This window comes from Larus michahellis, chromosome 33 (genome assembly GCF_964199755.1).
Source record: "Larus michahellis chromosome 33, bLarMic1.1, whole genome shotgun sequence".
In the NCBI taxonomy this organism is placed as follows: Eukaryota; Metazoa; Chordata; class Aves; order Charadriiformes; family Laridae; genus Larus; species Larus michahellis.
In genome coordinates this window covers 3,602-28,983 of record NC_133928.1, presented here as the reverse complement: position 1 = coordinate 28,983, position 25,382 = coordinate 3,602, and the positions used below count along the sequence as shown (strand labels likewise).

Here is a 25,382-nt window from a genome sequence, read left to right as displayed (position 1 = left end):
CCCAAAAGATATATGGGGGGGATTAAGGTCCTCCCCCCCCGAACTCCTGGGTCCCCTCGCGGCACCCACAGCCCCCCCTCCCCGAACTCCTGGGTTCCCCGTTTCCCCCCCCCCCCTACCCCCGAACTCCTGGGTCCCCCCCCAGCACCCACAGCCCCCCCAAACTTCCTGTCCCCCCCCCGGATCCCTCCCTTTGGTGCTGGGGGGTTGGGGGGGGGGGGGGGGCCGGGCCACGCTGGCAGCGGCCGCCGCGTTTTTCTCCCTTTTTTGTCCCTCGGCGGCGCCCGTCGCGCCCGAAGGGGCGGGGCCACGCGGCGGGGGGCGGGGCCAGACGCGAAACCCCGCCCCCTTCCCCCGAACGCCTGGGTCCCCTCAGCGCGGTTTGGGCGGGAAATGCCGCTCCCCCCCCCCCGCGCCGCGCCGCGCGCCACCGCCCTATCGCGATACCGTGATGTTGGCGAAGGTCTTCCCCGGGGCGGCGGCCCAGACGGCGGGGGTGTCGCGATAGCCGACGATGGCGGCGTCCTGGCAGGTGCCATCGGCCAGCAGCGTCTCCACGTAGGGCGCCCACCCGCTCATGGCGGCCGGCGGAGGGGGCGGAGCCTCCGCGGAGGAGGGGGCGTGGCCTGGCGGGGCGGGGTGGGGGGGGCGGCGGCGCCTGCGCGGTGGCGGCGAGCGGAGGGCGGCGGCGCGGCGCCGGCGGCGGCGCTTTCATAGGGGAGCGCGGGTGGGCGTGGCCGGGAAGGGGGCGGGGTTTGGGGGCGTTCGGGCGGAGCCGGGCGGGGTTTAGGGGAGGAGGGGAGGGGTTTGGCGGAAGGGGGCGGGGTTTCTGGGTGGAGTGGGCGGGGTTTAGGCGGAAGGGGCGTGGCTTTGGGAGGGAGAGGGAACGCCCACGGGTGGCGCGCGCGCCGGCCGCCGACATTAGGGGGAAGCGGGGGGGGGGGGGGGGGGAGGGGGGCTCGTTATCGCGACCCCCCCCCCATCATGAGCCCCCCCCCTTATCGTGACACCCTCCCCCTTATCGTGACATACACCCCCTCCCCCGTTACTCTGACCTCTGCCAAGGGAGGCTGTGGCACCCCCCCCCCCCCCAGAAGCTTCCGCCTGGGGATCGCCGACACCCCACACCCCCCCCCCAAATTAGGGGTGTTGGGGGGGGGGGGTCCCAGGGCTTGAGAGGGGCCCGGGTGGGGGGAGCGCCCTGAAGTGGGGGAGGGCGTAGTCTGGGGGGGGGGGGTGGTCTTGGGGGGTTGGGGGAGTCCGGGGGGGGAGGGCAGCGAGGTAGAGGAAGTCTCAGGCCTTGGGGGGGGCCCCGCTGTGGGGGAGCACCCCGAAATTGGGGGGGTCTTGGGGGGGGGGGTTTGAGTGTGTCCTCGTGGGGGTGGAGGGTCCTGGGGGGGGGGGGTTGTGGGTTGGAGGGGGGGGGTCGTGAGGGTCCCGGGGGGTGGAGGGGGGTCTTGGAGGGGGCGAGGGGATCCGGGGGGGGGGGGGGGAGGGATCGGGCGGGGGGTTGGGGGGGTCCTGGAGGGCGGGGGGGGCATTGGGAGGGTCCTGAGGGGGGGTTGGGGGGGTCGGGGGGTGGTTGGGGGGGTCCCAAGTGGGTCGGGGGGGGGGGGGTGTGCGCGCAAGGGCAACCCCCCCCCCCCCCCGGTGTCTCGCGCTCTCCCGCGCTCGGGGCCCGTTTGACTCAGCCCCGGGCGGATTTTCCGGGGGGGGGGGGGAGCGGGGGGGGGAGGGGCGGCGGTTTCACTTCCTGCCCCGAGGGGGCGGGGGGGGGGGAGGGGGGAGGAGGGACCCCGGCGTCCGGGAGGGGACTCGGGCGTCCGGCTGCGCCCCCCCCCCCCCCCCGGGGTATTGTGGGTAATGGAGGGGGGGCCGCGACCCCCAAGGGCCGGGTCGGGGCCGGGGTCGGGGTCGGGGGGGGGGTGTGTGTGCAGAGGGGCCGCCCCTCCCCCCCCCACACCCCCCCCCGAGGCGTCCGGGCCCCTCCCCCCCCTTCCCCCGCCGCAGCGAAACTTCCCCGGGAAGTGGTCAGAGCCGCCCATCCCCCCCCGGCCCCTATGGGGCCCATAGGACCCATCCGCCCCCCGCCCCCCCCCGTGCCCCATAGATTGGAGCCTTCTCCCCCCCACACACCACGGGCCCCATAGGGCTGATTCCCCCACACACACACACACCCCCCCCAAGTCCCCCATAAGTCCGACAGGACCACCCCTCCCTTGTCCCCTATGGGCCCTATGGGGTAGGTCACCCTCCTGCGGGCCCCATAGGGCTGACCCCCCCCCCCCCCCGCCAGTGCCCTACAGGTCCCATAGGACCGATCCCCCCGCCCAGCCCCTACGGCCCCATAGGACCAATCTCCCCCGTCCCCTATGGGCCCTATAGGGTAGATCCACCCCCATCCCCTATATGTCTCAATAGGGCTGAAAACCCCCAGTCTCTGGGCTCTATAGGGGTACCCCCCCCCCCCCAATGGGCCCTATAGGGGTAAATCCCCCCCCCAGCCCCTATGGCTCCCCATAGGGCCGTTGCTGCTCCCCCGCAGAGCCGCCAGGGGGCGCCCCCAACCCCGCGGGGGACCCGCAGGCGTCCGGGTGCCCCCCCCCAAAACGGGACCGGGGGGGGGGGGCGGGAGGGAGGACCCAGGCGTCCGGGTGCCCCCCCACCCCCCCCCAAAAAAAGGGGAGCGAGGCGTCCCGGGTGCCCCCCCCCCCCCCCCCAAAAATGGGACCCAGGAGTCCGGGGGGGGACACGGACACCCCCCCCCCCCCCCCAAGGCCGCCCGGGCGGGTCTCGTGTTACCGTGTCCTTTCCTCGAGACCTTTGGGGGGGCTAAAAATAGCCGCGGGGGGGGGGGGGGGGCGGGGGGGGAGGGGACACCCAGGGGTCCGTCGCCAAGTGCCACCCGGCCCCGGACGCCGGGTCCCCCCCGCGGGGGGGTGTGTGTGACCCCCCCCGGACACCGGGGGCCCGAATTGTCCCCGGTCCCTTGCGGGGCGGGGGGGGGGGGGGGGAAATGGGCATAAATAGCCCTTGGGGACCCCCCGGGGCGGGGAAGGGTCCCAGGCAGAGCCAACAGCAAGTGAGGGGGGACCGGGCGCCTATAGAAGGGGGGGGTCCCCAGACACCTGGGTCCCCTATAGAACGGGGGGGCAAGGGGGCGGGGGGGTCCCCGGACGGCTGGGTCCCCTATAGAAAGGGGGGGGGCCAAGGGACGGGGGGGTCCCCGGACGGCTGGGTCCCCTATAGAAAGGGGGGGGTCCCCGGACAGCTGGGTCCCCTATAGAACGGGGGGGCAAGGGGCGGGGGGGTCCCCAGAGAGCTGGGTCCCCTATAGAAAGGGGGGGGGCCAAGGGACGGGGGGGGTCCCCGGACGGCTGGGTCCCCTATAGAAAGGGGGGGGCCCAAGGGACGGGGGGGTCCCCGGACGGCTGGGTCCCCTATAGAAAGGGGGGGGGGTCCCGGGACAGCTGGGTCCCCTATAGAACGGGGGGACAAGGGGCGGGGGGGTCCCCAGAGAGCTGGGTCCCCTATAGAAAGGGGGGGGGGTCCCCGGACGCCTGGGTCCCCTATAGAAAGGGGGGGGGCCAAGGGACGGGGGGGTCCCCGGACGGCTGGGTCCCCTATAGAAAGGGGGGGGTCCCCGGACAGCTGGGTGTCCCCCCCCCGGACGCCTGGTCCCCCCGTGGGATGGGGGGACGTGGGGTCGCATGAGGGTCCCCGGGCGCCCGGGTCCCCTCTGGAGCCTGGGGGGGGGCGGGGGGGTTCCCCCAGTTGCCTGGGTCCCCCCAGCCGTGACCCCCCCCCGGCGCCCCCCCCCAGCCATGTCCATCCAGAAGATCGTGGCCAGGGAGATCCTGGATTCCCGGGGGAACCCCACGGTGGAGGTGGACCTGCAGACGGACAAGGGTGCGGGGGGACACGGGGGCGGGGGGCACGGCGGGGGGGGACCACTGGGGGACGCGGTGGGACTTGGAGGTTGGGGGGGGTGTTGGGGACAGAGGGGGACGGAGGGGGGGACATTGGGACCGGGGGGACACGGGGACGTGGTGGGACTCCAGCGTCGCGGGGGGGGTGTTGGGGGAGGGGGGGGGGGACACACGGGGGGGGACGTGGGGAGATGGGACGGGGGGACACGGGGGGGGACACAGGGGGGACGGAGGGACACGCGGGGACGTGGCGGGACCTCGAGGTTGTGGTGGGACGTGACGGGAGCTGACGGGGAGCTGGGGCCCTCGGGGGCCGGGGGGGGACACTGGGGCCGGGGGGGGGACACTGACAGTCCCCTGTGTCGTGTCCCCCCCCCAGGGCGCTTCCGGGCCGCCGTCCCCAGCGGAGCCTCCACCGGGATCCCACGAGGCCTGGAGCTCGGGACGGGGACAAGAGCCGGTACCTGGGCAAAGGTGGGACACGGGGGGGGGGACAATGGCGGGGGGGACAATGGCAGGGGGGACAATGGGGGGCTGGACATGACCGCGGCCCCCCAACTCCAACCGAAGACCCCAACGACTCCCCCAGGACCCTGCAGACCCCAACTGGGACCCCCCCCCCCGCCCAAGATCCACCAACCCCCCCCAGGACCCAGCCAGGACCCCCAAGACCCCCCCAGGACCCACCTGGGACCCCAAAGACCCATTGACCCCCCCCCCAAGACCCACCCCAAGCCCCAAGAACGCCCCCAACCCCCCCACCCCCAGCCCCCTCCCACCCCACCCAGTGTCCCCCCCCCATTGGGGGGGTCAGAGGTTGTGCCCCTGAGCCCCCCCCGCGATGTCCCCCAGGTGTGCTGAAGGCTGTGGAGCACATCAACAAGACCATCGGCCCGGCCCTGGTGGAGAAAGGTGCGTGTGGGTCCTGGGGGGGGCAGTTGGGGGGGGGAGGGGTTGCTCGGGGGTCTGACCCCCAACCCCTGACCCACACCATCCCAATTCCACCCACCCCCCCCCCCCCAGAAAATCAGCGTGGTGGAGCAGGAGAAGATCGACAAGCTCATGATCGACATGGACGGCACCGAGAAATAAATGTGAGCCCCCCCCCCACCCCCCCCCCCCCAAAACCTGCCCCCTCCCCCCACCCCGCACACCTGGGTCCCCTCCGCCTCACCCCCCCCCCCCCTTGTATTCACACACACCCCCCCCCGCCAGCCAAATTTGGGGCAAACGCCATCCTGGGGTGTCGCTGGCCGTCTGCAAAGCGGGCGCGCCGAGAAGGGCGTCCCGCTCTACCGGCACATCGCCGACCTCGCCGGCAACGCCGACCTCGTCCTGCCCGTGCCGGTACCCGCCCGGGCACCTGGGGGGCGGCGGGGGGGGGGGATTTGGCCGGGGAGGGCCCAGGTGGGTTTTGGGGTTCTTTTTGGGAGGGGGGGGGGGGGGGGTTGGGGGAACAATGTTGGGTTTTGAGGGAGCTGGTTGGGTTTGGGGGGGGTTATTCGGTCTTTGGGGGGGAGGTGGGTCTTTGGGGTTGAGTCTTTGGGGGGGGTCACTGGGTCTTGGGGGAGTCGTTGGGTCTTTGGAGGCGTCACTGAATCTCGAGGGGGTCTTTGGGCCTTGGGGGGGTTCATGGGTCGTTGGGTCTTGGGGGGTTTGTTGGGTCTTGGGGGGGGGGTGGGGGTGCCGTTGGCCCCCCCCCGAATGCCTGGCTCCCTCCTCCAAGGCCTTCAACGTCATCAATGGCGGTTCCCACGCGGGCAACAAGTTGGCCATGCAGGAGTTCATGATCCTGCCAGTGGGGCCAGCAGCTTCCGGGAGGCCATGCGCATCGGGGCCGAGGTCTACCACCAACCTCAAGGGCGTCATCAAGGCCAAGTACGGCAAAGACGCCACCAACGTGGGCGACGAGGGCGGCTTCGCCCCCAACATCTTGGAGAACAACGAAGGTAAACGGAGGCGGCCCCGGAGGCCTGGGTCCTTCACCGCCCCCCCTCCCCCCCCCCGCCCCGGGACTCCTGGGTGCTCCCCCCACCCCACCCATCCCCCACCCTGGGGTTGGGGGGCTCGGAGCTATTTTTATCCCCCCCCAGGGTCAGGTTTCGGGGTCAAATCCAGAATTAGTGGCCGCGGCCGTAACCGGAGAAAGGCTACGGGGGCAGCGGGGGAGGGGCCCCCGGATGCCTGGGGTCCACTTGGCTGGGGGGGCGTGGGGGGGTATTGGGAGGGTCTTGGAAGGGGGAGGCTTGGGATGAGGTGGGGCGTCCATGGGGTTGGTGGCCACCACGGTGGGATGTGGGGCCCAAACGCCTGGGTCCCTCCCGGGGTGGGGCGGGAAATGTGGGGCCGGAATACCTGGGTCCCTCCATGGGTTGTTGGGGGGGGGGGATGTGGGGCCCGGACGCCTGGGTCCATCCCGGTGGGGGGGGCGTAATGTGGGGCCCGAACGCCTGGGTCCGCCCCACAGAGGGTCGTGGGGCCCGGACGCCTGGGTCCGCTTGGCCAAGGGTTGACTGGTGGGGGTCCACGGGGACGTCGTCTTCCGGGTGGGACATTTCGGGGTCCATGGGGGTGGCCCCGTAGCCACTGGGGGGGGGACGATGTGGGGCCCGGACGCCCGGGGGTGCGTCGTCCCCCCCCGATCCCCGAGTGAGGAAAGGGCGCCCCCTAGCGCTGGAGCTGCTGAAGGCGGCCATCGGGCAGGCCGGGTACCCCGACAAGGTGGTGATCGGGATGGACGTGGCGGCCTCCGAGTTCTGCCGCGAGGGACGCTACGACCTGGACTTCAAATCCCCCCCCGACCCCCAGCGCCTCATCACCGGGGAGCAGCTGGGGCAGCTCTACCAGAGCTTCATCAAGGACTACCCCGGTGAGGGCACTGGGAGGCACTGGGAGGCACTGGGAGGGGAGGGGGGGTTCTCCGGTGGCTCGTACGGGGTTGTGCACAGGGATGGGGTAGGAGGAAGAGATCCCAGAGTGGAGAACAGGGTCGCGGGAGGGACCAGGGGCAACTGGGAGGGACTGGGGGGACACTGGGAGGCACTGGGAGGGCAGGCGAGGATTCTCCGGTGGCTCGTAAAGGGTCGTGCACGGGGATGTGGGGCGGGAGCCGGCCCCTGCCAGAGCTGGGAGGTCGCTGGTCCCTTACTGGTTTATACTGGGCAGTGGTGTCGATCGAGGACCCCTTCGACCAGGACGACTGGGAGGGGTGGCAGCGGTTCCTGGGGCAGGTCGACATCCAGGTGGTGGGGGACGACCTGACGGTCACCAACCCCCGGCGCATCCAGCGGGCGGCCGAGCTCCGCGCCTGCAACTGCCTCCTGCTGAAGGTCAACCAGATCGGCTCCGTCACCGAGTCCATCCAGGCGTGAGTCCTCGGGCGAAGCCCTCGTGCGAGACCCTCGTGCAAAGCCCGCAGGGAAAACCCTCGGGCAAAACCCCCCCGTGCGAGGCTCCACCTGCAGAGCCCTCGTGTGAGACCCTTGGGAAGACCCCTCGTGAAAATCCCTCGTGCAAAACCCTTGGGGAAAGCCCCTCGTGAAAAGCCCCTGGGCAAAACCCTCGTGCAAAGCCCCTGGTGCGAGGCTCCACGTGGAAAAATCCTCGTGCAAAGCCCCTCGTGCGACACCCCCCGATGCCAAAAAACGTCCCCTTGTGAAAAGCTCTCGTGCCAGGACCGTCTCCAAAGCCCCTCGTGCAAAGGCCCCCGTGAAAAACCCCCTCGCGCGCAGCCCCTGGAGCGGGGGCTCCCTGCGCACGAGCCTTGTGCGAACGCACGTCCCCCCGTGTCCTCTCACGTCCCCCCCCCCCCGTCCCCGTGTCCCCTCGTGCCCCCCAGGTGCAAGCTGGCCCAGAGCCACGGCTGGGGGGTGATGGTCAGCCATCGCTCGGGCGAGACCGAGGACACCTTCATCGCCGACCTCGTCGTGGGGCTCTGCACGGGCCAGGTGGGACCCCGTCGTGTCCCCCCCCCCGGCACCAACGTCACCCCCCCCTCACCCCCCGTCACACCCCCCCCAACTCCCCTCTGTGTCCCCCCCCAGATCAAGACGGGCGCCCCCTGTCGCTCCGAGCGCTTGGCCAAGTACAACCAGCTGATGAGGTGAGGGGTCCCCAAATGTCCCCCCCCCGTCCCCCCACATTCCCTGGGGGGTCCCCCCCGTCCCCATCCCCACACGTGCCCCCCCCAACCCCTGGGACTGTCCTTGTCCCCCCGCATCCCCCCCATGTCCCCTCTGGGGCCCCCCCACGTCCCCCACCTTCAGCCCCCTGTGCCCCCCCACGTCTCCCCCTGGGCCCCCCCCCCGCATTGACCTCATATCCCCCCCCCGCCGTGTCCCCCCCAATTGCCCCCGTGTCACCTCACTGACGCCCTGTCCCCCCCCCCAGGATCGAGGAGGCGCTGGGGGACAAGGCCAAATTCGCCGGCCGCAAGTTCAGGAACCCCAAGGCCAAGTAGGATGGGGACCAACGGGGGCCACCAACGCCCCCTGGGGGCCACCAAGGTTCCCCCCGGGGGGGGTCCGCCCCCACAACCCCCCATTAAACGCTCCAGAGCACGACAAACCCCGACTCGTTATTTTCTTCTGGGGGGGGGAACACAACGAGGACACCGATGTCCCCCCCCCTCCACGACCCCCCCAAAGCAGACACGGGAACACGGGTGCGAGCTGAGGCGCTTTATAAGCCCCCCCCAACGCGTGTGTGTGTGTGCCCCCCCCATTAAATACCCCCCCAGGGGTGCAGCCCCCCCCCCGCCCCCCCCCGTCACGCTGAGGCCCCCCCGGCCCCCCCTCATCCTCCGCCTGCCGCAGCCGCTTCTTGGCCCGGATCTCGTTCATGGCCTCCTCAATGGAGCGCGTGTCCCGCTTGTTGGCCACCGGCACTGGGGGGGGGACACGGCGGGGGTGAGGGGGGACACAAGTGTCCGGGTGTCCCCGAGACCCCCCCCCCCCCAAAAGGGGACCCCAGCGTCTGGGACCCCCCCACAGGGGAGCCTGGTATCCCCAAAACCCCCCCAAAAGAGGACCCCAGCGTCTGTGACCCCCCCGTAAGGGACCCAGGTGTCCAGGAGCACCCAGTGACCCCCCCTTAGGGGACCCAGGGGGCCCCACGGCCCCCCCCATCAGGGACCCAGACGTCTGCGAGCACCCGGTTCCCCCCCTTTGGGCACCCGGGTGTCCCCAGGACCCCCCCGATACGAGACCCAGATGTTTGGGACCCCCCACAGGGGACCCGGGCGCCCCGGTGTCCCCAAGACCCCCCCAGGAGACCCAGGTGTCCCCAGGACCCCCCCCGTGTCCCCCGGCCCCCCCGGGCTCACCGCAGCCATAGGCCTTGTTGGCCTCCCATGGTGCGGGCGGCGGCCTTGGCGGCGTCGCAGCCAATCAGGTGCCGGTATTTGTCCTTGTAATCGGTGGGCGGGCCCGGGGGGGCGGGGCCTGGCGCGAGCTCCGCCTCCTCCTGCTGGGCCGCCAGCTCCTGGGGGCGGGCGTCAGCCGTCAGACACGCCCACCCCCGCGAGGCCACGCCCACCCCCGCGAGGCCACGCCCCCAGGGACACGCCCACACAAGCTCCACCCACGAAAGTCCCACCCCATGAGCCCCCCCCCCCCGGGGACACACCCACTCAAGCACCACCCTCATAAGCCCCGCCCCCCCCGCACACACCCACGGAGACCCCACCCCCACCAGGCCCCGCCCAATACCTGCTCCCCCCCGGCCCCACCCCGTTACACCCCGCCCCAGCAGCCCCGTTTAGCCCCGCCCCCCGGAGGCCCCGCCCACCCGCAGGCGCCGGCGTTGCTCCGCCCGGGCGGGGTCCCACTCCTCCCCCGCCGATAGGCCTCCAGCTCCTCGTCCGACGGCGCGAACTCCTGCGGGGGGGGACACACCGCGCCCCGGGTCACCTCCTGTCCCCAAGGGTCCCCTCCCCCCACGTCCCCCCCCCGGGGTCCGCTCTGTCCCCCTGTGCCCCCCCCCCCCGCTGTCCGTCCCCCCCCCGAATCCCCCTGTGTCCCCCCCCGGCGGTGCCCTGCTGTCCCCCGTGTCCCCCTGTCGTCTCCCTGCCACCCCCTGCCCCTCTCTGTCCCCTCCCCGCCATCCCCCGGCTCCCCTGTCACCCCCATGTGTCCCCCCCCCCGCTGTCCCCCCCCCGATGTGTCCCCCCCGCCCCCGTCCCCACCTTCTTGAAGACCATGACGTAGCGACTGTCCTCGTCGTCCCCGAAGGAGAAGGACGTCAGCCCGGCCACCTCCGCCACGTCGTGCCTGGGGAGGGGACAGGCCGCTGTCCCCAAGGGGTCCCCAAGTGTGCCCCGGGGGGGGCCCCAGGGCAGAGCTGCCCCCCCGGGGTGCTCCTGTGCTGTCCCCATGTCCCCCCAGTATCCCCATTCCTGCCCCCCAGGGGCCCCAGCGTCCCCAATGTCCCCCCGGGGTGTCCCCTGTCATCCCCCCCGCCCCAGTGTTCCCAGTGGTGTGCCCCCCCCCATGGTGTCCCCTTTAGTGTCCCCAACACCCCCTCAGCATCCCCAGTGCCCCCCCCCGCCACGTCCCCCAGTGTCCCCACTATCTCTCTCTACAATGTCCCCAGCGTTACCACCCCCAGTGTCCCCAGTACCCCCCCCCGGTGTCCCCAGTGTCCCCTCCCACTGTCCCCCACTGTCCCCCCTTCCCTCCCAGTGTCCCCTAACGCCCCCCCGCTTGTTGTTCCATTACCTCCCTGTGTCCCCCCAGTGCTTGCCTCAGTGTCCCCCCAGTGTCCCCAGCGTTGTCCCCTCCCCAGTGACCCCCACTATTCCCCCCCCGGTGCTCCCCCAGTGTCCCCAGTGTCCCCGCAGTGCCCCAAGTGCCCCCTCCGGTGTCCCAAAGGTATCCCCGGTGTCCCCTCCGGTGCCACCCCAGTGTCCCCACAATGTCCCCAGTGTCCCCCCCAGTGTCCCCAGCCCCCTCCCAGTGCCCCCCCCTCACAGGATGCTCCTCTCGATCTTGTTCATGGGCTGGAAGCGGCGCCGGGGCTCCCCAGTGGCCTGGATGAACTGGGAGACCTCCTGCTCCATCTGGGGGGACCCAGGTGTTTGGGGGGGGGCTCCCAGGTGCTCGGGGGGAGGACGGACACCCAGGTGACTGGGGAAGGGACCCAGAGGCTTGGGGGGGGGGGACCCAGGTGTCAAGGAGGGGACCCAGGTGTCTGGGGAGGGGCCCAGGGTGCTTGGGGGGGGGGACACAGGTTTTGGAGAAGGGGGGACCCAGGTGACAGGGGGACCCAGGCGTTCTTGGGGGGGGGGGGGTGGGGTGGGGAACATCCAGGTCACTGGGAAAGGGACCCAGGTGTTTGGGGGGGACACGCAGGCACCAAGTTGGGGGGGACATACAGGACCCAGGTGTCTGGGGGGGGGACCCAGGCATCCACGTGCCCAGAGACCGCCCCCCCACAGGGAACCCAGGCTTCCAGGCCTCCCCCCAGGGTGTCAAAGAGGGGACCCAGGTGTCGGGGGGGGGACAACGGTGACACGCATCGGGGACCCAGGCGTCCAGGCCTCCCTCCCAAGTGTCAAAGAGGGGACCCAGGCACCCGGGGAGGGGGGACACGTCAGGGACCCAGGGGTCCAGGACCCCCCCCCCGCCCCCCCACTCACCCTCTTCCTGAACTCCACCTTCTGGCGCTTCTCCTGCTCCTGCAGCTTCTTCACGCGGGCGGCTTGTTCTGGGGGGGGAGAAGGGGGTCAGGACCCCGGCGCGTCCCCCCCTCCCCGGGCTGGGGGGGGAAGCACACAGGGGGCGGGGCCAGAGCAGCGCTACGCATCCATATATGGGTGGGGGCGTGGCCAAGGGGGGGCTGAAGGCAGGGCCAGAGCCATATAGGGAATATCACCCCCAAGGGGGCGTGGCCACAGGGACGGGGGCGTGGCCACCCCGAGGGTCTACCGGGGGCCACCGATAGGGGGCGTGGCCAGCGAGGCACCCGCAGGTGTCAATCGGGGGTCTGTGGGCGTGGTCAAGCAGCCGGGGGCGTGGCCAGAGCCCCCGGGCGGTTGTCAAGGTGATCTGGGGGCGTGGCCAGAGGGGAGGGGGCGAGAGGCCGGGACGCGCCGCCGCCGCGCTCCCCCCAGCCCCGCGCCCGTTAACTCCCAACACCCCGCCACTCCCCCTCCGGTCCCTCCCGGTTCCCCCCGGCGTCCCCCGGCCCCGCTCACCCTTGGCCCGGCGCCGGGCCTCGCCGTCGGCGGCGGCGGGCGGCCGCTCCATGGAGCTGAGGATGGAGCCCAGGAGATCCAGCTCCGCCATCTTGGCGTCTGCCGCGCGCGGCGCCACGCCCCCTGGCCGGCCGCACGCTGCGTCACCGCGCCGAGGGGGCGCGGCCTGGGCACGGAGGGGCGTGGCCCGCACGCAACGGGGCGTGGCCTTGGCCTAATGGGGCGTGGCCTGCCCTTAAAAGGGGCGCGACTGCCGCACAGCGGCGACTCCCCCCCGCCTTAAAGGGGCCGCGTCTTAAAGGAGCCGCGTCACCGCTACGCGTGTGTCCCCCCCCCTACGCGTGTCCGTTCCCCCCCCGCACGCGCCTCTTTTTTGGGGTGTTTTTAAGGTTTTCATTCCCGCTGCCTCTTTTATTAATGGGACTTTGTACAAAGGAGCCCACGGGGGGAGGGAGGGCACGGGCGGGGGGGGGCGGGGGGGAGGGCCGTGGGGTGGCTCTGCGCCCCTCCCCCACGCCCCTCCCCCCGGGGGGGACCCAGGCGTCCGGGTGCCGCTGGGGGGGGGTTGGCACCGGAGATAAGGCAAAGGGGGGGGGCACACACACACCCCACCCGGACGCCTGGGTCCCCCGGGGGGGTGGGGGTGTCACGAGGCCAGGCCCCGCGGCTGGGAGCCGTCCCCCTCCCGGCTCTGCTTCAGCTCCTCCAGCCTGGGGGGGACACACACGAGGGGGGGTCAGGCTGCGCGGGGACCCCCCGGCCACCCCCGGCAGTGTCACCTGTCTCCCCTCGTGACACCCCCCGTCCCCCCACGATGTCCCCATTTCCCCCCCATCCACGTCCCCACGCCCCGCCCGTGTCACCTCCCCCCGTGTCCCCCCCACTCGTGTCCCCCTGTGACCCCCCCCATGTCCCCACGCTCCCCCCCTCCCCTTGTGTCACCTGTGTCCCCCCCATCCCCTCCTTCCGTGTCCCCCCTGTGTGTCCCCCCCATGTCCCCTCCTGTATCCCCCTCGTATCCCTTCCCCCCGTGTCCCTCCCACTCGTGTCCTTCCCCCCCCCCCCGCCGTGTGTGTCCCCATGGATGTCCCCCCCTCATGTCCCCCCCTCGTGTCCCCCCAACTCGTATCCCCCCACCATGTCCCCACCGGTGGTGGCAGCGCCGCAGGAAGCGCATGATCCTCCGGGCGGCCTGGTCCTGCCGCAGGGTGAGCAGGGGGGGCCTGGGGGGGGGACAGAGAGGACACCGCTGTCACCCTGTCCCCAAGGACTCCAGTGTCCCCTGTCCCCAAGGCCCCTGTCCCCCACTGCCCCCTGTCCCCCACTGTCCCCTGTCCCCCACTGTCCCCTGTCCCCAAGGACTCCAGTGTCCCCTGTCCCCAAGGCCCCTGTCCCCCACTGCCCCCTGTCCCCCACTGCCCCCTGTCCCCCACTGTCCCCTGTCCCCAAGGACTCCAGTGTCCCCTGTCCCCCACTGTCCCCTGTCCCCAAGGACTCCAGTGTCCCCTGTCCCCCCTTCTCCCCTGTCTCCAGCACCCGCTGTGTCACCTGTCCCCAAGCGCCTTGTCCCCAAGCGCCCCCCGTCCCTCCCTCTCCCCTGTCTCCAGCCACCCAGTGTCCCCCCGTCCCCGTGGCGGTGTCCCCACCGTCGTCGCGCGGCGGGGGTGGGGGTGGCGGCGGGGTTGGTGACACCGGCGGCAGGGTGGTGCCGCTGGTGCCGCTGGCGGAAGCGCTGCTGGATGAGCAGGGCCGCGCGGCGCCGGCGCTGGAAGCGTCTCTGCTCGGCGAAGCTGCGGAACTTGCTCTGGATGAGGATGGCCGCCCGCGTCATCCGCTGGAACAGCGCGAACTGCGGGGACATGGGGACGATGGGGACACTCCGGGGACGCCACGCGCCCGCTGGGGGGGGTGGGCACCCAATGGGGGACCCAGGTGTCCGGGCACCCAACGGGGACACCAGTGTCCAGGTGACCCCTGGGGACCCAGGAGTTTGGGGACCCAAGAGGGACCCAGGTGCCCCCTGGGGATCCCGGTGTCCGGGCACCCAAGAGGGACACTGGCGTCCAGGTGACACATGGGGACCCAGCAGTTTGGGGACCCAACAGGGACCCAGGTGTTCCCTGGGGACCCCAATGGCCGGGCACCCCAAGGGGACCCTGGTGTCTGGGCACTTAAGAGGGACCCGGGTGTCCAGGTGACACGTGGGGACCCAGGAGTCTGGGCACCCAAAGGGGGCACAAGGTGACACACGGGGACCCAGGTGTCCCGATGTCCCATGGGGACCCCCACATCCGGGCACCCAAAAGGGACACACTGGTGTCCAGGTGTCCCCTGGGGACCCCGGCGTTTGGGGACTGAACGGGGACCCAGGTGTCCCCTGGGGACCCCGGCGTTTGGGCACCCCACGCCCCTGGAGAGGGACCCCGGTGTCCGGGCACCCAGTGGGGCCCCCCACATCTGGGTGCCCCCCCGCAAAACACCCCCCTGGGGATGGGGGGGGGAGGACCCAGGTGTCCCCGTTACCTTCAGCGCGATCCAGGTCAGCTTGTGGGGCAGAGAGAGAGAGGGTTAACGGGGTGGGGGGCGCCGGGGGGGTCCTGGGGAATTTGGAGGGGGCCCAAGGGTTTTGGGGGGTCCCGGGGGTGTGTGTGGGGGGGTCCTGGGGGGGGTTGGGGTCCCCCCACCCCCCGTTACCTGCTTATACTTGCGGTAGCAGCGCTGGATGACGGCGGCCGCCAGCTCCTGCTGCTCCTTCAGCCTCCGGCCCTGGGGGGCGGGGGGGGGATATAAAAGATCTGGGGGAGGTCAGCGGCGCTGGGGGGGGTCCCTGGGGTGGGGGACAGCGGGTGACGCACCCGGTACTTGCGGAAGGCGCCCTGGACCAGGCGGGCGGCCTCGTAGAGCTCGTGCTGCTCCTGGTCCGAGAGGGTGAGGAGGGCGACGGGGCCGTCCCCCCCCCGCGCCCCCCCCGAGGCGTTGAGGAACTCGGCCCAGCCTGCCGTCGAAGGTGGGGGGGGCGGCCGCTCGGGGACCCCCGGTGACCCCCGGGGTGACGCCTCCGCTCTGGGGGGGGGGACACACAAGGAGGGGGGGGGGTCAGGGTGTGGGGTGGCACCTCCCGCTTCAGGGGTGTTGGGGTGTCACAGGGCGTGGGGACCCCCCCGGGGATATGGGGGTGTCACGGGATGTGGGGACCCCCCCGGGGATATGGGGGTGTCACGGGATGTGGGGACACCCCCCCGCCCCCCCTGTGGGGACATCGGGGTGTCACAACCCATGTGGGACCCACCCAATGGGGACACCAGGGTGCCACCAGCCTTTGGGACACCCCCCTCGTGGGGACATCGGGGTGTCACAGGACACAGGGGACACCCCCCCGGGGACAGTGGGGTGTCACCATCCTTGGAGACCCCTTGGGGACAGGGGGTACCTGTGGGGGGGGGCGGGGGGGCGGTCGACGCTCTCCAGGTAGGTGGCCAGCCAGGCCATGGCCGCGCTCAGCCCCGCTGTCCCCGATGTCACCGGTGCCACCGCTGCTGTCCCCAGCGGCCCCGGGGGCCCCCCCGGCGCCTCCTGCTTGATGCGCTCAGGGGTGGCCTCGATGATCTGCCGGGCCAGTGTCACCACCTCGGCCTGGGGACAGGGACACAGGGACAGGACAACGTGGGGTCACCCCCCGCCACGGGCGTCCCCAACCCTGGGGGTGTCCCCAACCTCAGATGTCCCCAACCCCAGGGGTGTCCCCAACCCTGGAGGTGTCCCCAGCTTTTGGGGTCCCCAACCCTGGACACCAGGGTCTCACCCCATGTGTGTCCCCAACCCTGGACATGTCCCCAGCCTCAGATGTCCCCAACCCTGGACATGTCCCCAGCCTTGGGGGGTTCCCAACCCCAGGTGTGTCCCCAACTTTACAGGGGGCCAACCTCAGTGGTGTCCCCAACCCTGGAGGTGTCCCCAGCTTTTGCTGTCCCCAACCCTGGACACCAGGGTCTCACCCCATGTGTGTCCCCAACCCTGGGTGTCCCCAACCCTGGACATGTCCCCAACTTTAGGGGGTCCCCAACCCCAGACGCTGCGGTGCCCCCCCATGTGTGTCCCCAACCCAGGAAATGTCCCCAACCCCGGAGGTGTCCCCCTCCCATGGGTGTCCCCGTCACCTGCAGGGCGTCATCGGTGTCGGGGGGGCTGGGGGGGGGCGGCCCCCAGGGCTCATCCTCAGGGGGCCCGGGGGGGACGGGGGGGCAGCGGGACGGAGCCGGGTCCCTCCGAGAGTCCCGACGGGGACGAGACGCTGCTGGCCGTGCTCAGCCCTGGGGACAGCGGGTGGCATTAGTCCTGGCCGGGGGGGGGGGGGCACATGGGGAGGGGACAGGGGACACCTTGGGGACACGGCAGGGGGGGGAAAGTGGATGCAAAGAGGCTGGGAGGGGACGGGGGACATCGGCAGGGACTTGGGGACAGCTGGGGACAGGCAGTGGGGGGGGAAGGGAACACAAAGGCTAGGGGGGGACAGGGGACGTGAAGGGACACTTGGGGACAGGCTGGAGGGGACCAGTGACACCCTGGGGGGACACGGGGAGGATTTGGGGGAACACAGGGACACAGTGACAGTGACAATACCGGGGTGACAGTGACAATACTGGGGTGACAGTAGCCAGAAGCAGGGAGGGGACACAGTGACAGTGACCACAGTGGGTGACAGAGGCCGGGGGCAGCGAGGGGATACAGTGACAGTGACGATATCGGGGTGACAGTGACGATATCAGGATGACAGTGGCCAGGAGCGGGGAGGGGACACGGTGACAGTGACCACACTGGGGTGACAGTGGCGGGGGGCAGTGAGGGGACACGTTGACGGTGACTGTACCGGGGTGACAATGAGGTGCCGCGGTGCCGCTGCCATACCTGTGTCAGGGCTGGCGGAGAGCGGGGAGGGGACGCGCGGGGCAGGGAGGTGACAGCGCGGGGAGGCGGGTGACAGCTGGGGCTGCAGCTCCTCCAGGCGGGTGACAAGGGCCAGGTGGCCGCGGGCGCGGGCCAGCCCCAGCGGCAGCCGGCCCAGGGTGTCGGGGACGGCCAGCGCCCGCGGGTCCCAGTGGCACAGCCGCTCCGCCGCCTCCCGGTGACCCAGCGCGCACGCCCACATCTGGGGACGCAGTGGCACCTCGTCACCGACGTCCCCAAGGGGTCCCCAGGATGCCACCCCCGGTACCCCCAACCCTGCCCGAGCCACCACCTCCCAGCCCTGTCCCCCTGATCCTGCTGTGCCCCCCCCCGCCGTCTCCCCACCATGTCCCCATTGTCCCCTCCATGTCCCTACCATTTTCCCCGTTGTCCCCAAGGGTCCCCTTGTCCCCAAGATGCCACCCCCGGTCCCCTCAGCCCTGCCTGGGCCACCACGTTGCACCCCATCCCCTTGCGCGCGCTGTCTCCCTGCTGTGGCCTGTCCCCACCCTGTCGCCCACGTGTCCCCTCATGTCCCCGCTGTCCCCCCGCTGTCCCCGTGTCCCCTCACCAGGGGGGTGCAGGAGAAATGGTCCACGTTGAGGGGGTCGACCTCCTGCTCCAGCTCCAGGCTGTCGGCTGCCAGCGCCCTGTGGGGACAGGTCCCAGGGTGTCACCTCCCCCTTGGGGACACATCCTGGGGGGTCACCTCCCCCAGCCCTGTCCCATCCTGTCCCCGTCCCATCCCTGTCCCCAAGGTGTCCCCGATGCATCCCCAAATGTCCCCAAGTGTCCCTCTGCTTGGCCTCCCCCCTGTCCCCATTCTCATCCCCTCCTTGTCCCCAAGGTGTCCCCAAGTGTCCCCACTCTCCGCCAGCACCGCAAGGCCTCCACCCTGTCCCCATCCTGTTCCTGGTCCCATCCCCCTCTGTTCCCTGTCCCCAAGGCGTCCCCAATGTGTTCCCAGGTGTCCCCAACGCATCCCCAAATGTCCCCAAGGTGTCCCGAAGTGTCCCCAAGCTGTCCCTGCTCACCGCCAGCGCTGCAGGGCCTCCACCAGGCCGGCGTAGCCCTGGGCGGCCGCCAGGTGCAGCAGCGTCATCCCGCGGAAGGTGGCCCCGTGGGCCAGCGCCGTCCCCGACGGTGGCCCCGACGATGTCCCCGAGGACGTTCCCGGCCAGCCTGGCTGTGCCATCATGGCCTCGCAGACGGCCACCACCCGCGCCTCAAAAGACCCCGGCCCCTGTCCCCGCGGGGACGTCAGGGGACAGCAGGGGACATGGGGGATGGCAGGAGACACAAGGGGACATCAAGGGACACAGGGACAGTGGGGACATCAGAAGACACAAGGGGACATCAGCAGATTCCAGGGGGCATTGGGGGCATTGGGGACAACAAGGTACATGGGGGACATCAGGGGACACTGGGGGATGTCAGGGGACACCAGGGGACACACGGGACATAAGGGACACCAGGGGACATCACGGGACAGTGGGGGACAGCAGGGGACACCAAGGGACATTGGGGACATGAGGGGACATTGGGGACCTCAGGGGACACCAGGGGACATCAGGTACACAAGGGGACACCGGGGGACGTCACAGGACATTGGGGACACCAGGAGACCCTGACCTGCTCCGGGGGGGTGTCGGGGGGGGCCCCCCGCGGCGGTTGGGGGGGGCCCAGTGCCCCCAGGCGCGTCTCCAGCTGCTCCAGTCGCTCCAGTATGGACAGACGGAACTGGGCCTCTGGGGGGGGGGCAAAGGGGGGGTGAGGAGAGGCCCCCCCCACCGTTCGGGGACAGGGGGCCTCTCCCGGACGCCGGAGTCCCCCATGTGATGCTCCCCCCCCCCAAAATGGCATCACTCCATGAGGAGGGGGGACAATTTTGGAGTGTCCCCCCCATATAGTGGACGCAGACATCCCCCACATGAGGGTGGGGACAATTTCGGGCCACCGCCCCCCGCCCCCCCACGCGTCCGGGTGTCACCCCCCAGGAGTGCAGGGACAATTTAGGGGTCCCCACAGCCCCCCCCACCCCCAAATAATGGACCCAGGCGTCTGCGCGTCACCCCCCAGCAGGGTGGGGACAATTTTGGGGGGTGCCATCCAAGGGGGGGGTCCCCACTCACCGTCCAGGGACAGCCAGTCCAGCTGGGCCCCAGGGGGGCCACTGGGCCCCCCCCTTGCCCGGTACTCAAAGGGGGCAGCGGCTGAGAGGAGCCGGGGGGGACAAGCCACTCGTAGGGCGGCCACGCCGGCCTCGTGGGCTGCGGGGACACAGAGAGGGGGTGTCGGGGGGGGGAAACATGGGTGGGGGGGACGCAGAGGAGTGTGGGGGGTGTCCCCCCCCCCGCGGTGACACTCACGGGGACAGTAGCAGCGCAGGACGCCCGGCTGGACCAGCGCGGCCGGGACCGAGAGGCGGTCAAAGAGGCAGGTGTAGGCGCCAGCGCCCCACGGCCCCGTGATCAGCACCTTCACCCCACCCTGGGGGGGGCAAAAAATAACGGGGGGGGTTAAAACATTAAGGGGAGGGGGTCAGCCATGGGGTGACCTTTAATAGCGGGGGGGGGTTGGGGGCATGTTTTACCCCCGCCCCGCGTTTTTGGGTGCTCACCTCGGGGTAGGACCACTCCGGGGAGAAGTCGGTGATGGCGACGGGGGGCTCGGTGGGGGGGGCAGGGGGGGGGGAAAGGGGAGGGTGTGGGGTGTTGGGGGGCTCCTGCGGGGTGGGGGGGGGCCCGGCGTCTGCCTCCCCCACCTCTTCTTCGTCACCCTTTAACCTGGGGGGGGCGCCGGGGGGGGGTTCGGCCTCGCAGCCGTAGGTTTGGCCCCGGCGGGGGCTGTTGAGGAAACAGTCGGGGTCGAAGGCGGGGGGGGCGTGGGGCAGCCCCACGGCGCCGTGGGGCAGCGCCGTGGGGCAGGAGCCCTCGGGGGTCACCAGGTGCTGGCTGGGGGTCAACCCCCCCAACGGATTTTCGGGCCCCCCCGGGGCCGCCCCCCCTAAATTCGCCACCACTAAAAGGGGGAGGGTGGGGGGGGCAGGGGGGAAGGAGGAGGGGCCCCCCTCGGGGGCGGGGGGCGGCGGAGGGGGCCCCCCCAGGCCTGGGGAGGGTTGGGTGGTGTCAGGGGAGGAGGGGGGGGCTTTGGGGGGCTCCCCCCCCCCAGCCGGGGCCCCCCCCGGCTCCACTTTGGGGGAGATGATGCGGTGTTTGGTGCTGCCGCACTTGTGGCCCGGGGTGCCTGGAGTGGGGGGGGCAAGGGGGGGGGCGTTAAGTGGGGGGGGGGAAATGGGGGGCCCTGAGGGAACTGGGGGGCTGTCGGGGGGTAGGGGGTGCCTGGGGGTCCCCTGGGGGGGTGATGGTGGGGATGGGGATCCCCAGGGTGTTTGAGGGGTCCCAAGGCGGGTTCAGGGAGTCCTGGGGGGGTCCCGGGGAGTCTCAAGGGGGGTTTGGGGGTCCTTGGGGGGGTTGGGGGGATCCCAAAGGGGTTTGGGGGGTCTCAGGGGCATTTGTGGGCCCTCGGGGAGGACAGGGGCTGTTTGGGGGATCCCAAGGGAATTTGGGGGACCCCAGGGGGGTTTAGAGGGTCCCGGGGATTTTGGGGTGTCCCAAGGGGCTTCAGGGGGTCCCGGGGGGTCCTGGGGGATCTGGGGGGGGGCAGGGGGGTCCCACGTGCTTTGGGGGTGTCCCAAGGGGGTTTGGGCTGTCCCAAGGGGGTCCTGAGGGGTTTGGGGTGGGTCCCAGATAGGGGTCAGGGGGGTCCCAAGGATTTTGGGGGAGTCACAAGGGGCTTCAGGGGGTCTCAGGGATTTTGGGGGAGTTCCGGGGGGGTTTGGGGTGTCCCAAGGGGCTTCAGGGGGGTCCCACGGGTGTCCTGGGGGGGGGGGGGTAGGGGGTGCCCCGAGGGGGTCCCAGGGATTTTCGGGGTCCCGGGGTGTCCCAGGGATTTGGGGGTGCCCCGAGGGGGTCCTGGGGGTCCCAGGGGTTTGGGGCGCCTGTGGGGGGGTCCCGAGGGTCCCAGGGGTTTGGGGTGCGCGCGGGGGGGTCCCGTCTCACCCAGCCCCTCGGCGCAGAGGCAGGCGTGGGTGCGGGGGGGCGGCCGCGCCTGGTGCCTCTCCAGGACGTGCTGCACCAGCTGCTCCAGCGAGAGCCCCCCCGGGGCCCCCCCCCCGTTACTGCAGCCCCACTTCACCCCGTGAACTGCGGGGGGGGGGGGGGGGGGGGAAGGGGGGGCACAAATTAAGCGAGAAAAATTAAAAAAGGCTTTTGTGGGTTTTTTTGAAGGGGGGGCACCCTAAAGCAACCCCCCCCCCCCCAACTTACACATGGGGCGCAGCTGGGCCACCAGCTCCTCCTGCGACCACTTGAGCCACTCGCGGGGGTCGGCGGCGGCGGCGCAAAGTGGGGGGGCCCCGGCACAAAGTGGGGGGGCGCAGGGGCGGCTGCACTCCTCCATGGCCGGCACGTTCAGGTAGTGAACCAGGACAATGTCGGGGTTCTGCGTGGGGGGGGGTGACGGACATGGTTTTTGGGGGGGTGGGGGTGGAGGGGACATCACCCACCCCACCCCGGAGAGGTTTTGGGGGGTCTCTGGGGACACCCCACCCCCCGTTACCTGCAGCAGCGGAAGGTTGGGGGTGTTGGGGGGGGGAATGGGGAGCCCCGGGGGGGTGGGGGGTGTCTGGGGGTGGGAAATGGGGGTTTGGGGGGGCTGTTGGGGGTCACAGGGGTCCCTGGGGGGCTGTTGGGGGGATGGGGGGCACGTGGGGTGGGAAATGGGGGTGCCGGGGGGCTGCTGGGGGGGATGTGGGGTGCCTGGGGGCAGGGCACAGGGGTTCCTGGGGGATGTGGGGGGCTGTTGGGGAGTGGGGGGTTCCTGGGGGTCCCCTGGGGCTGCTGGGGGGGGTCAGGGAAGGGAAGTTTGTGGGGGTTCCAGGATGTTTGAGGGGTCCCAGGGGGCCCCAAGGGGGGTCCTGGGGGGGTCCCAGGGAGTTTGGGGGGTCCGAGGGGGGTCTTGGGGGTTCAGGAGGGTCCTGGAGAGTTTGGGGGCCCCGGGGGTGGGTGGGGGGTCCCAGGGCCCCCCCGTTACCTGCAGCAGCCAGTAGCAGCGGCGGTGGAAGGTGGGGACGATGGAGGAGTGGACGTAGCAGCCGTAGAGGCACTGGGCGGAGGGGGGGACACAAGCGGGCTGGGGGGGGCAGGCCTGAAGAACCCCCTCCTCGAAAGTTGGGGGCCCCCCGACACCCCCAAATCAACCTCACCCTCCCTCCCGCTACCCAAATTATCAACCGGGGGGCGCCTCACGCCCTGATCTGTTTGGATGGGGGGGGGTGACACCCCAAAACCACCCCCAGGCCTCCCCCTTGGGGGCTCTGATGCCCCCAAACCCCACCCTGGGGGTTCCCAGCATCCCAAAACCCCACACTTGGGGGTTCTGACACCCCCAAATCACCCCCTGGTCATCCCCAACACCCCCAAACCCCCCCCATCCCCCCTTAAGGCTCCTCAACCATCCCCTTACCCCTACCGGGGGGGGGGGGGCGATAGGTTTTTTGGGGGGCAGGATTTTTTTGAGGGGGAGAGGTAATTTGGAGGTTTGGTGGTTTTGAGTTCCCCAGCACCCCCAAACTTCCCCCTTGGGGGTCCCCAGCACCCCCCGGCCCCCCCCTCAGCCATTTCCCCCCTCCCCATCTCCACTCCCAACTGCCCCCTTACCCGTGCTGGGGGGAGGTAGGTTTTTTGGGGGGCCAGATTTTTTGAGGGGGGACAGGTTTTTTTGGGGGGAGGGGGATGTGATTTAGGGGTTTGGTGGTTTTGGGGTCTCCAGCACCCCCAATGCCCCCCCTCAGCCACTTCTGCCCTCAGGGCTCCCCAATGGCCCCCTTACGCGTGCTGAGAGGGGGGTAGGTTTTTTGGGGGGCTGGATCTTTGGGGGGGGGGGCAGGTTTTGGGGTGGTTGGTGGTTTTGGGGGGGCCGCCCCGCCTCCTACCTCCACCCCCTGCACCTTCAGCTTCATGTGGTCCTCGCGGGTGGTTTTCCCGTCCTTGCGCTTCTTCCAGCAGTAGCCATCCTTGCGGTACTTCACCTTCTTGCGGTTGTAGAGGATGACGGAGCCATTCTGCGGCCTGAAAAAAACGTGGGGTCGGGGGAGGCACCCCATGGCCTGTGACCCCCCCCGGGACCGCGACCCACGGCACCCCATGGCTGCCCCACGGCGCCCCACCTGGTTTTGGGGGAGCAGGAGAGCCACTCGTCGTGTTTCTCGAAGGTGATGAGATAGGAGGCGATTTCCTGGGGGAGGGGGGGGAAGGGGTGAGGTGGCCCCCCTGTGTCACGCTGTCACCCCTCCACGTCACGCTGTCCCTCATTATCCCTGACCCCTATGTCCCTGACCCCCCGTTGTCCCCCATGTCCCCCTGTGTCCCCATCCCTGTGTCCCCAGTGTCCCATCCCCTCCTGTCCCCAATGCCCTGTGTCCCCACTGTCCCTGCATCCTCCCCACCCTGTCCCCAACGTCCCACGTCCCCACCGTCCCCAATGCTGCATCCCCTTGTGTTCCCAGTTCCATGTCCCTCTATGTCCCCGTGTCCCTGCCGCCACGTCCCCACCACCCTGCGCCTTGGTCCCCACGTCTCCACTATCCCCGGCTTCCTCCCACCCCCATGAGCCCCGTGCCCCCAGATGTCCCACCGTGTCCCCAGGTGTCCCCGCACCTCGTTGGTGTTCCAGCGCAGCTGCTCCTTGGGCAGGACGGGACATTTGGGCAGACACTCCACCAGCTTCCGCGGCAGGAAAACCTTCAGGTGGCTCCTCTCTGCGGAGCAGCGCTGAGTGTGTCCCCCCCGTGTCTCCTTCCCTCCCCGGTGTCCCCAGGCATCCCCAAGTGTCATCCCCCCCACCCCTTACCAGAGACCTCGGTGGGTTCCTTGCTGCTCATGGCGGGGGTCGGCGTGGGGCCCTCAGGGTGCGGAGGGAGGGCTGGCACCTGGGGGATGTCACCAGAGGTCACCCCCCCCTCCGCGTCCCTGTCACCCCCCCGGGTGGGTGATGGGGGGGGACAGGACACCATGGGGACGTCACTTGTGGCCCCCCACGGCTCAGGCCTGGGTATCCCTGGGATCCCATCACCATCCGCAGCACCCCACATCCCTGCCCCATGGCACCCCTCACTGCCCCCCAACAGCACCCCACATCCCTGCCCCACACCCCAAACATTCCCGCCCCACATCACCCCACACCCCCCTCCACGGCCCCCCCAGATCCCCATGCCGCACCTCCAACCCCCCCACCACCACCCCTCCACACGGCACCCCACATCACCCCCCGCATCCCCACACCACACGCCCCACGCCCCCACCCCATGACGCCCCACATCGCTCCTCCATCCCCACCTCACAGCACCCCACATCCTCACCCTATGGCACCCCACATACTAGCCCCATGGCATCCCACATCCTCACCCCACAAGCCCAAGACCCTCACCCCACACCCCCTCCATCCCCGCCCCACGACACCCTCCATCCCCGCCCCACGACACCCCACAGGCCAGCCCCCTGGCACCCTCCATCCCCGCCCCACGGCGCCCCACACCCCCGCCCCATGACACCCCCCATCCCCGCCCCCCGGCCCCACCTGCCGGCAATGGGAGGCCTCTTCCTCCTCCTCCTCCTCCTCCGCCGCCGCCGCCGCCGCCGCCCCCGCCGCCGGCCGCCATCTTCCCGCCCCGCCGGGGGCCAGCGCTGACAGCGCCGCCGGCGCGTGACCTCAGCGCGCACCGCGGGGGGGCGGGGCCAAGCGCCGCGAGGGAGGGGCGGGGCCGGGCGCGGGGGGGGCGGGGATGTGGGCGGGGCGAGCGGGGCCGTGGGCGGGGCCAGCGGGGCCGGCTCCTGCCTATAGGAGCCATAGGATCGGCACGGGGCGGCTGTAGGGCACTGAAGGAGCGGTTGTGGGGCCCGTAGGAGGCGGCCGTGGGGCACTACAGGGGGCGTCTATGGGGCACATAGGGGGTCGCTATAGGGGGTCAGTATGGGGCCCATAGGAGATGTGTGTAGGGCATTATAGGGGGTTGCTATGGGACCCACAGCAGGCGTCTATAGGGCACTAGAGGGGGTCACTGTAAGGGGTGTCTATAGGGAACTATGGGGGCGGCTGTGGGGCCCATATGGGGTGGCTACAGGGCACTGTAGGGGTGTTTATAGCCCACTATGGGGGTGTCTATAGGGCACTATAGGGGGTGTCTATGGGGCACTATAGGGAGTGTCTATAGGGCGCTATGTGGGGTTGTTATGGGGCACTAAAGAGAGTGTCTA

At 70.9% G+C, this 25,382-nt stretch overlaps 4 protein-coding genes across 4 annotated transcripts in view; 1 reads left to right on the top strand and 3 right to left on the bottom strand.

Moving 5' to 3' along the window:
- The window catches only part of LOC141735403 (kinesin-like protein KIF1C), a 4,080-nt gene extending 3,501 nt beyond the window's left edge, over nucleotides 1–579 (bottom strand). The window contains exon 1 of the mRNA XM_074568091.1: nucleotides 448–579. Coding sequence (XP_074424192.1) covers nucleotides 448–579 — 132 coding nt within the window. The remainder of the gene's footprint in view (nucleotides 1–447) is intronic.
- Nucleotides 580–3,011: 2,432 nt separating this feature from the next.
- Nucleotides 3,012–8,495, top strand: ENO3 (enolase 3). Its single transcript, XM_074568122.1, is given in 18 exon segments — nucleotides 3,012–3,082; nucleotides 3,823–3,909; nucleotides 4,309–4,365; nucleotides 4,368–4,403; nucleotides 4,782–4,839; nucleotides 4,952–5,015; nucleotides 5,017–5,023; nucleotides 5,145–5,165; nucleotides 5,168–5,200; nucleotides 5,203–5,276; nucleotides 5,656–5,737; nucleotides 5,740–5,780; nucleotides 5,782–5,878; nucleotides 6,601–6,798; nucleotides 7,095–7,296; nucleotides 7,768–7,876; nucleotides 7,973–8,031; nucleotides 8,319–8,495. Coding segments are annotated over 17 exon segments (1,293 nt in total). The 5' UTR covers nucleotides 3,012–3,082; nucleotides 3,823–3,824; the 3' UTR covers nucleotides 8,389–8,495.
- A 10-nt stretch (nucleotides 8,496–8,505) lies between these two features.
- SPAG7 (sperm associated antigen 7) lies at nucleotides 8,506–12,629 on the bottom strand. The gene is given in 10 exon segments (XM_074568090.1): nucleotides 8,506–8,515; nucleotides 8,688–8,814; nucleotides 9,253–9,277; nucleotides 9,279–9,410; nucleotides 9,717–9,766; nucleotides 9,769–9,805; nucleotides 10,114–10,198; nucleotides 10,898–10,986; nucleotides 11,566–11,633; nucleotides 12,124–12,629. Coding segments are annotated over 10 exon segments (714 nt in total). The 5' UTR covers nucleotides 12,215–12,629.
- Nucleotides 12,630–12,664: 35 nt separating this feature from the next.
- CAMTA2 (calmodulin binding transcription activator 2) lies at nucleotides 12,665–25,096 on the bottom strand. The gene is made up of 23 exons (XM_074568120.1): nucleotides 24,706–25,096; nucleotides 23,980–24,058; nucleotides 23,787–23,887; nucleotides 23,297–23,364; nucleotides 23,063–23,198; nucleotides 22,162–22,233; nucleotides 21,396–21,570; nucleotides 21,129–21,272; nucleotides 19,688–20,313; nucleotides 19,437–19,557; nucleotides 19,200–19,337; nucleotides 18,700–18,815; nucleotides 18,102–18,310; nucleotides 17,639–17,717; nucleotides 16,991–17,269; nucleotides 16,281–16,427; nucleotides 15,554–15,756; nucleotides 14,979–15,186; nucleotides 14,818–14,889; nucleotides 14,647–14,667; nucleotides 13,770–13,972; nucleotides 13,272–13,346; nucleotides 12,665–12,833 (listed from the first exon to the last, which is right to left on the bottom strand). Exons 2-23 carry the CDS (start codon nucleotides 24,008–24,010, stop codon nucleotides 12,770–12,772), a joined length of 3,288 nt encoding a protein of 1,095 aa, XP_074424221.1. The 5' UTR covers nucleotides 24,011–24,058; nucleotides 24,706–25,096; the 3' UTR covers nucleotides 12,665–12,769.
- Nucleotides 25,097–25,382: the final 286 nt, after the last annotated feature.

Bases quoted from the DNA above. Each gene is read 5' to 3' on its own strand.
- CAMTA2 (XM_074568120.1), bottom strand. From the start codon at position 24,010: ATGAGCAGCAAGGAACCCACCGAGGTCTCTG. The intron at 22,234-23,062 runs GTAGGAGGCGGG...CCCTCCGCCCAG, and splicing joins TGAAGGTGCAGGGGGTGGAG to TGCCTCTACGGCTGCTACGT. The intron at 15,757-16,280 runs GTGACGGGGACA...CCCTGTCCCCAG, and splicing joins ACACCGATGACGCCCTGCAG to GCCGAGGTGGTGACACTGGC.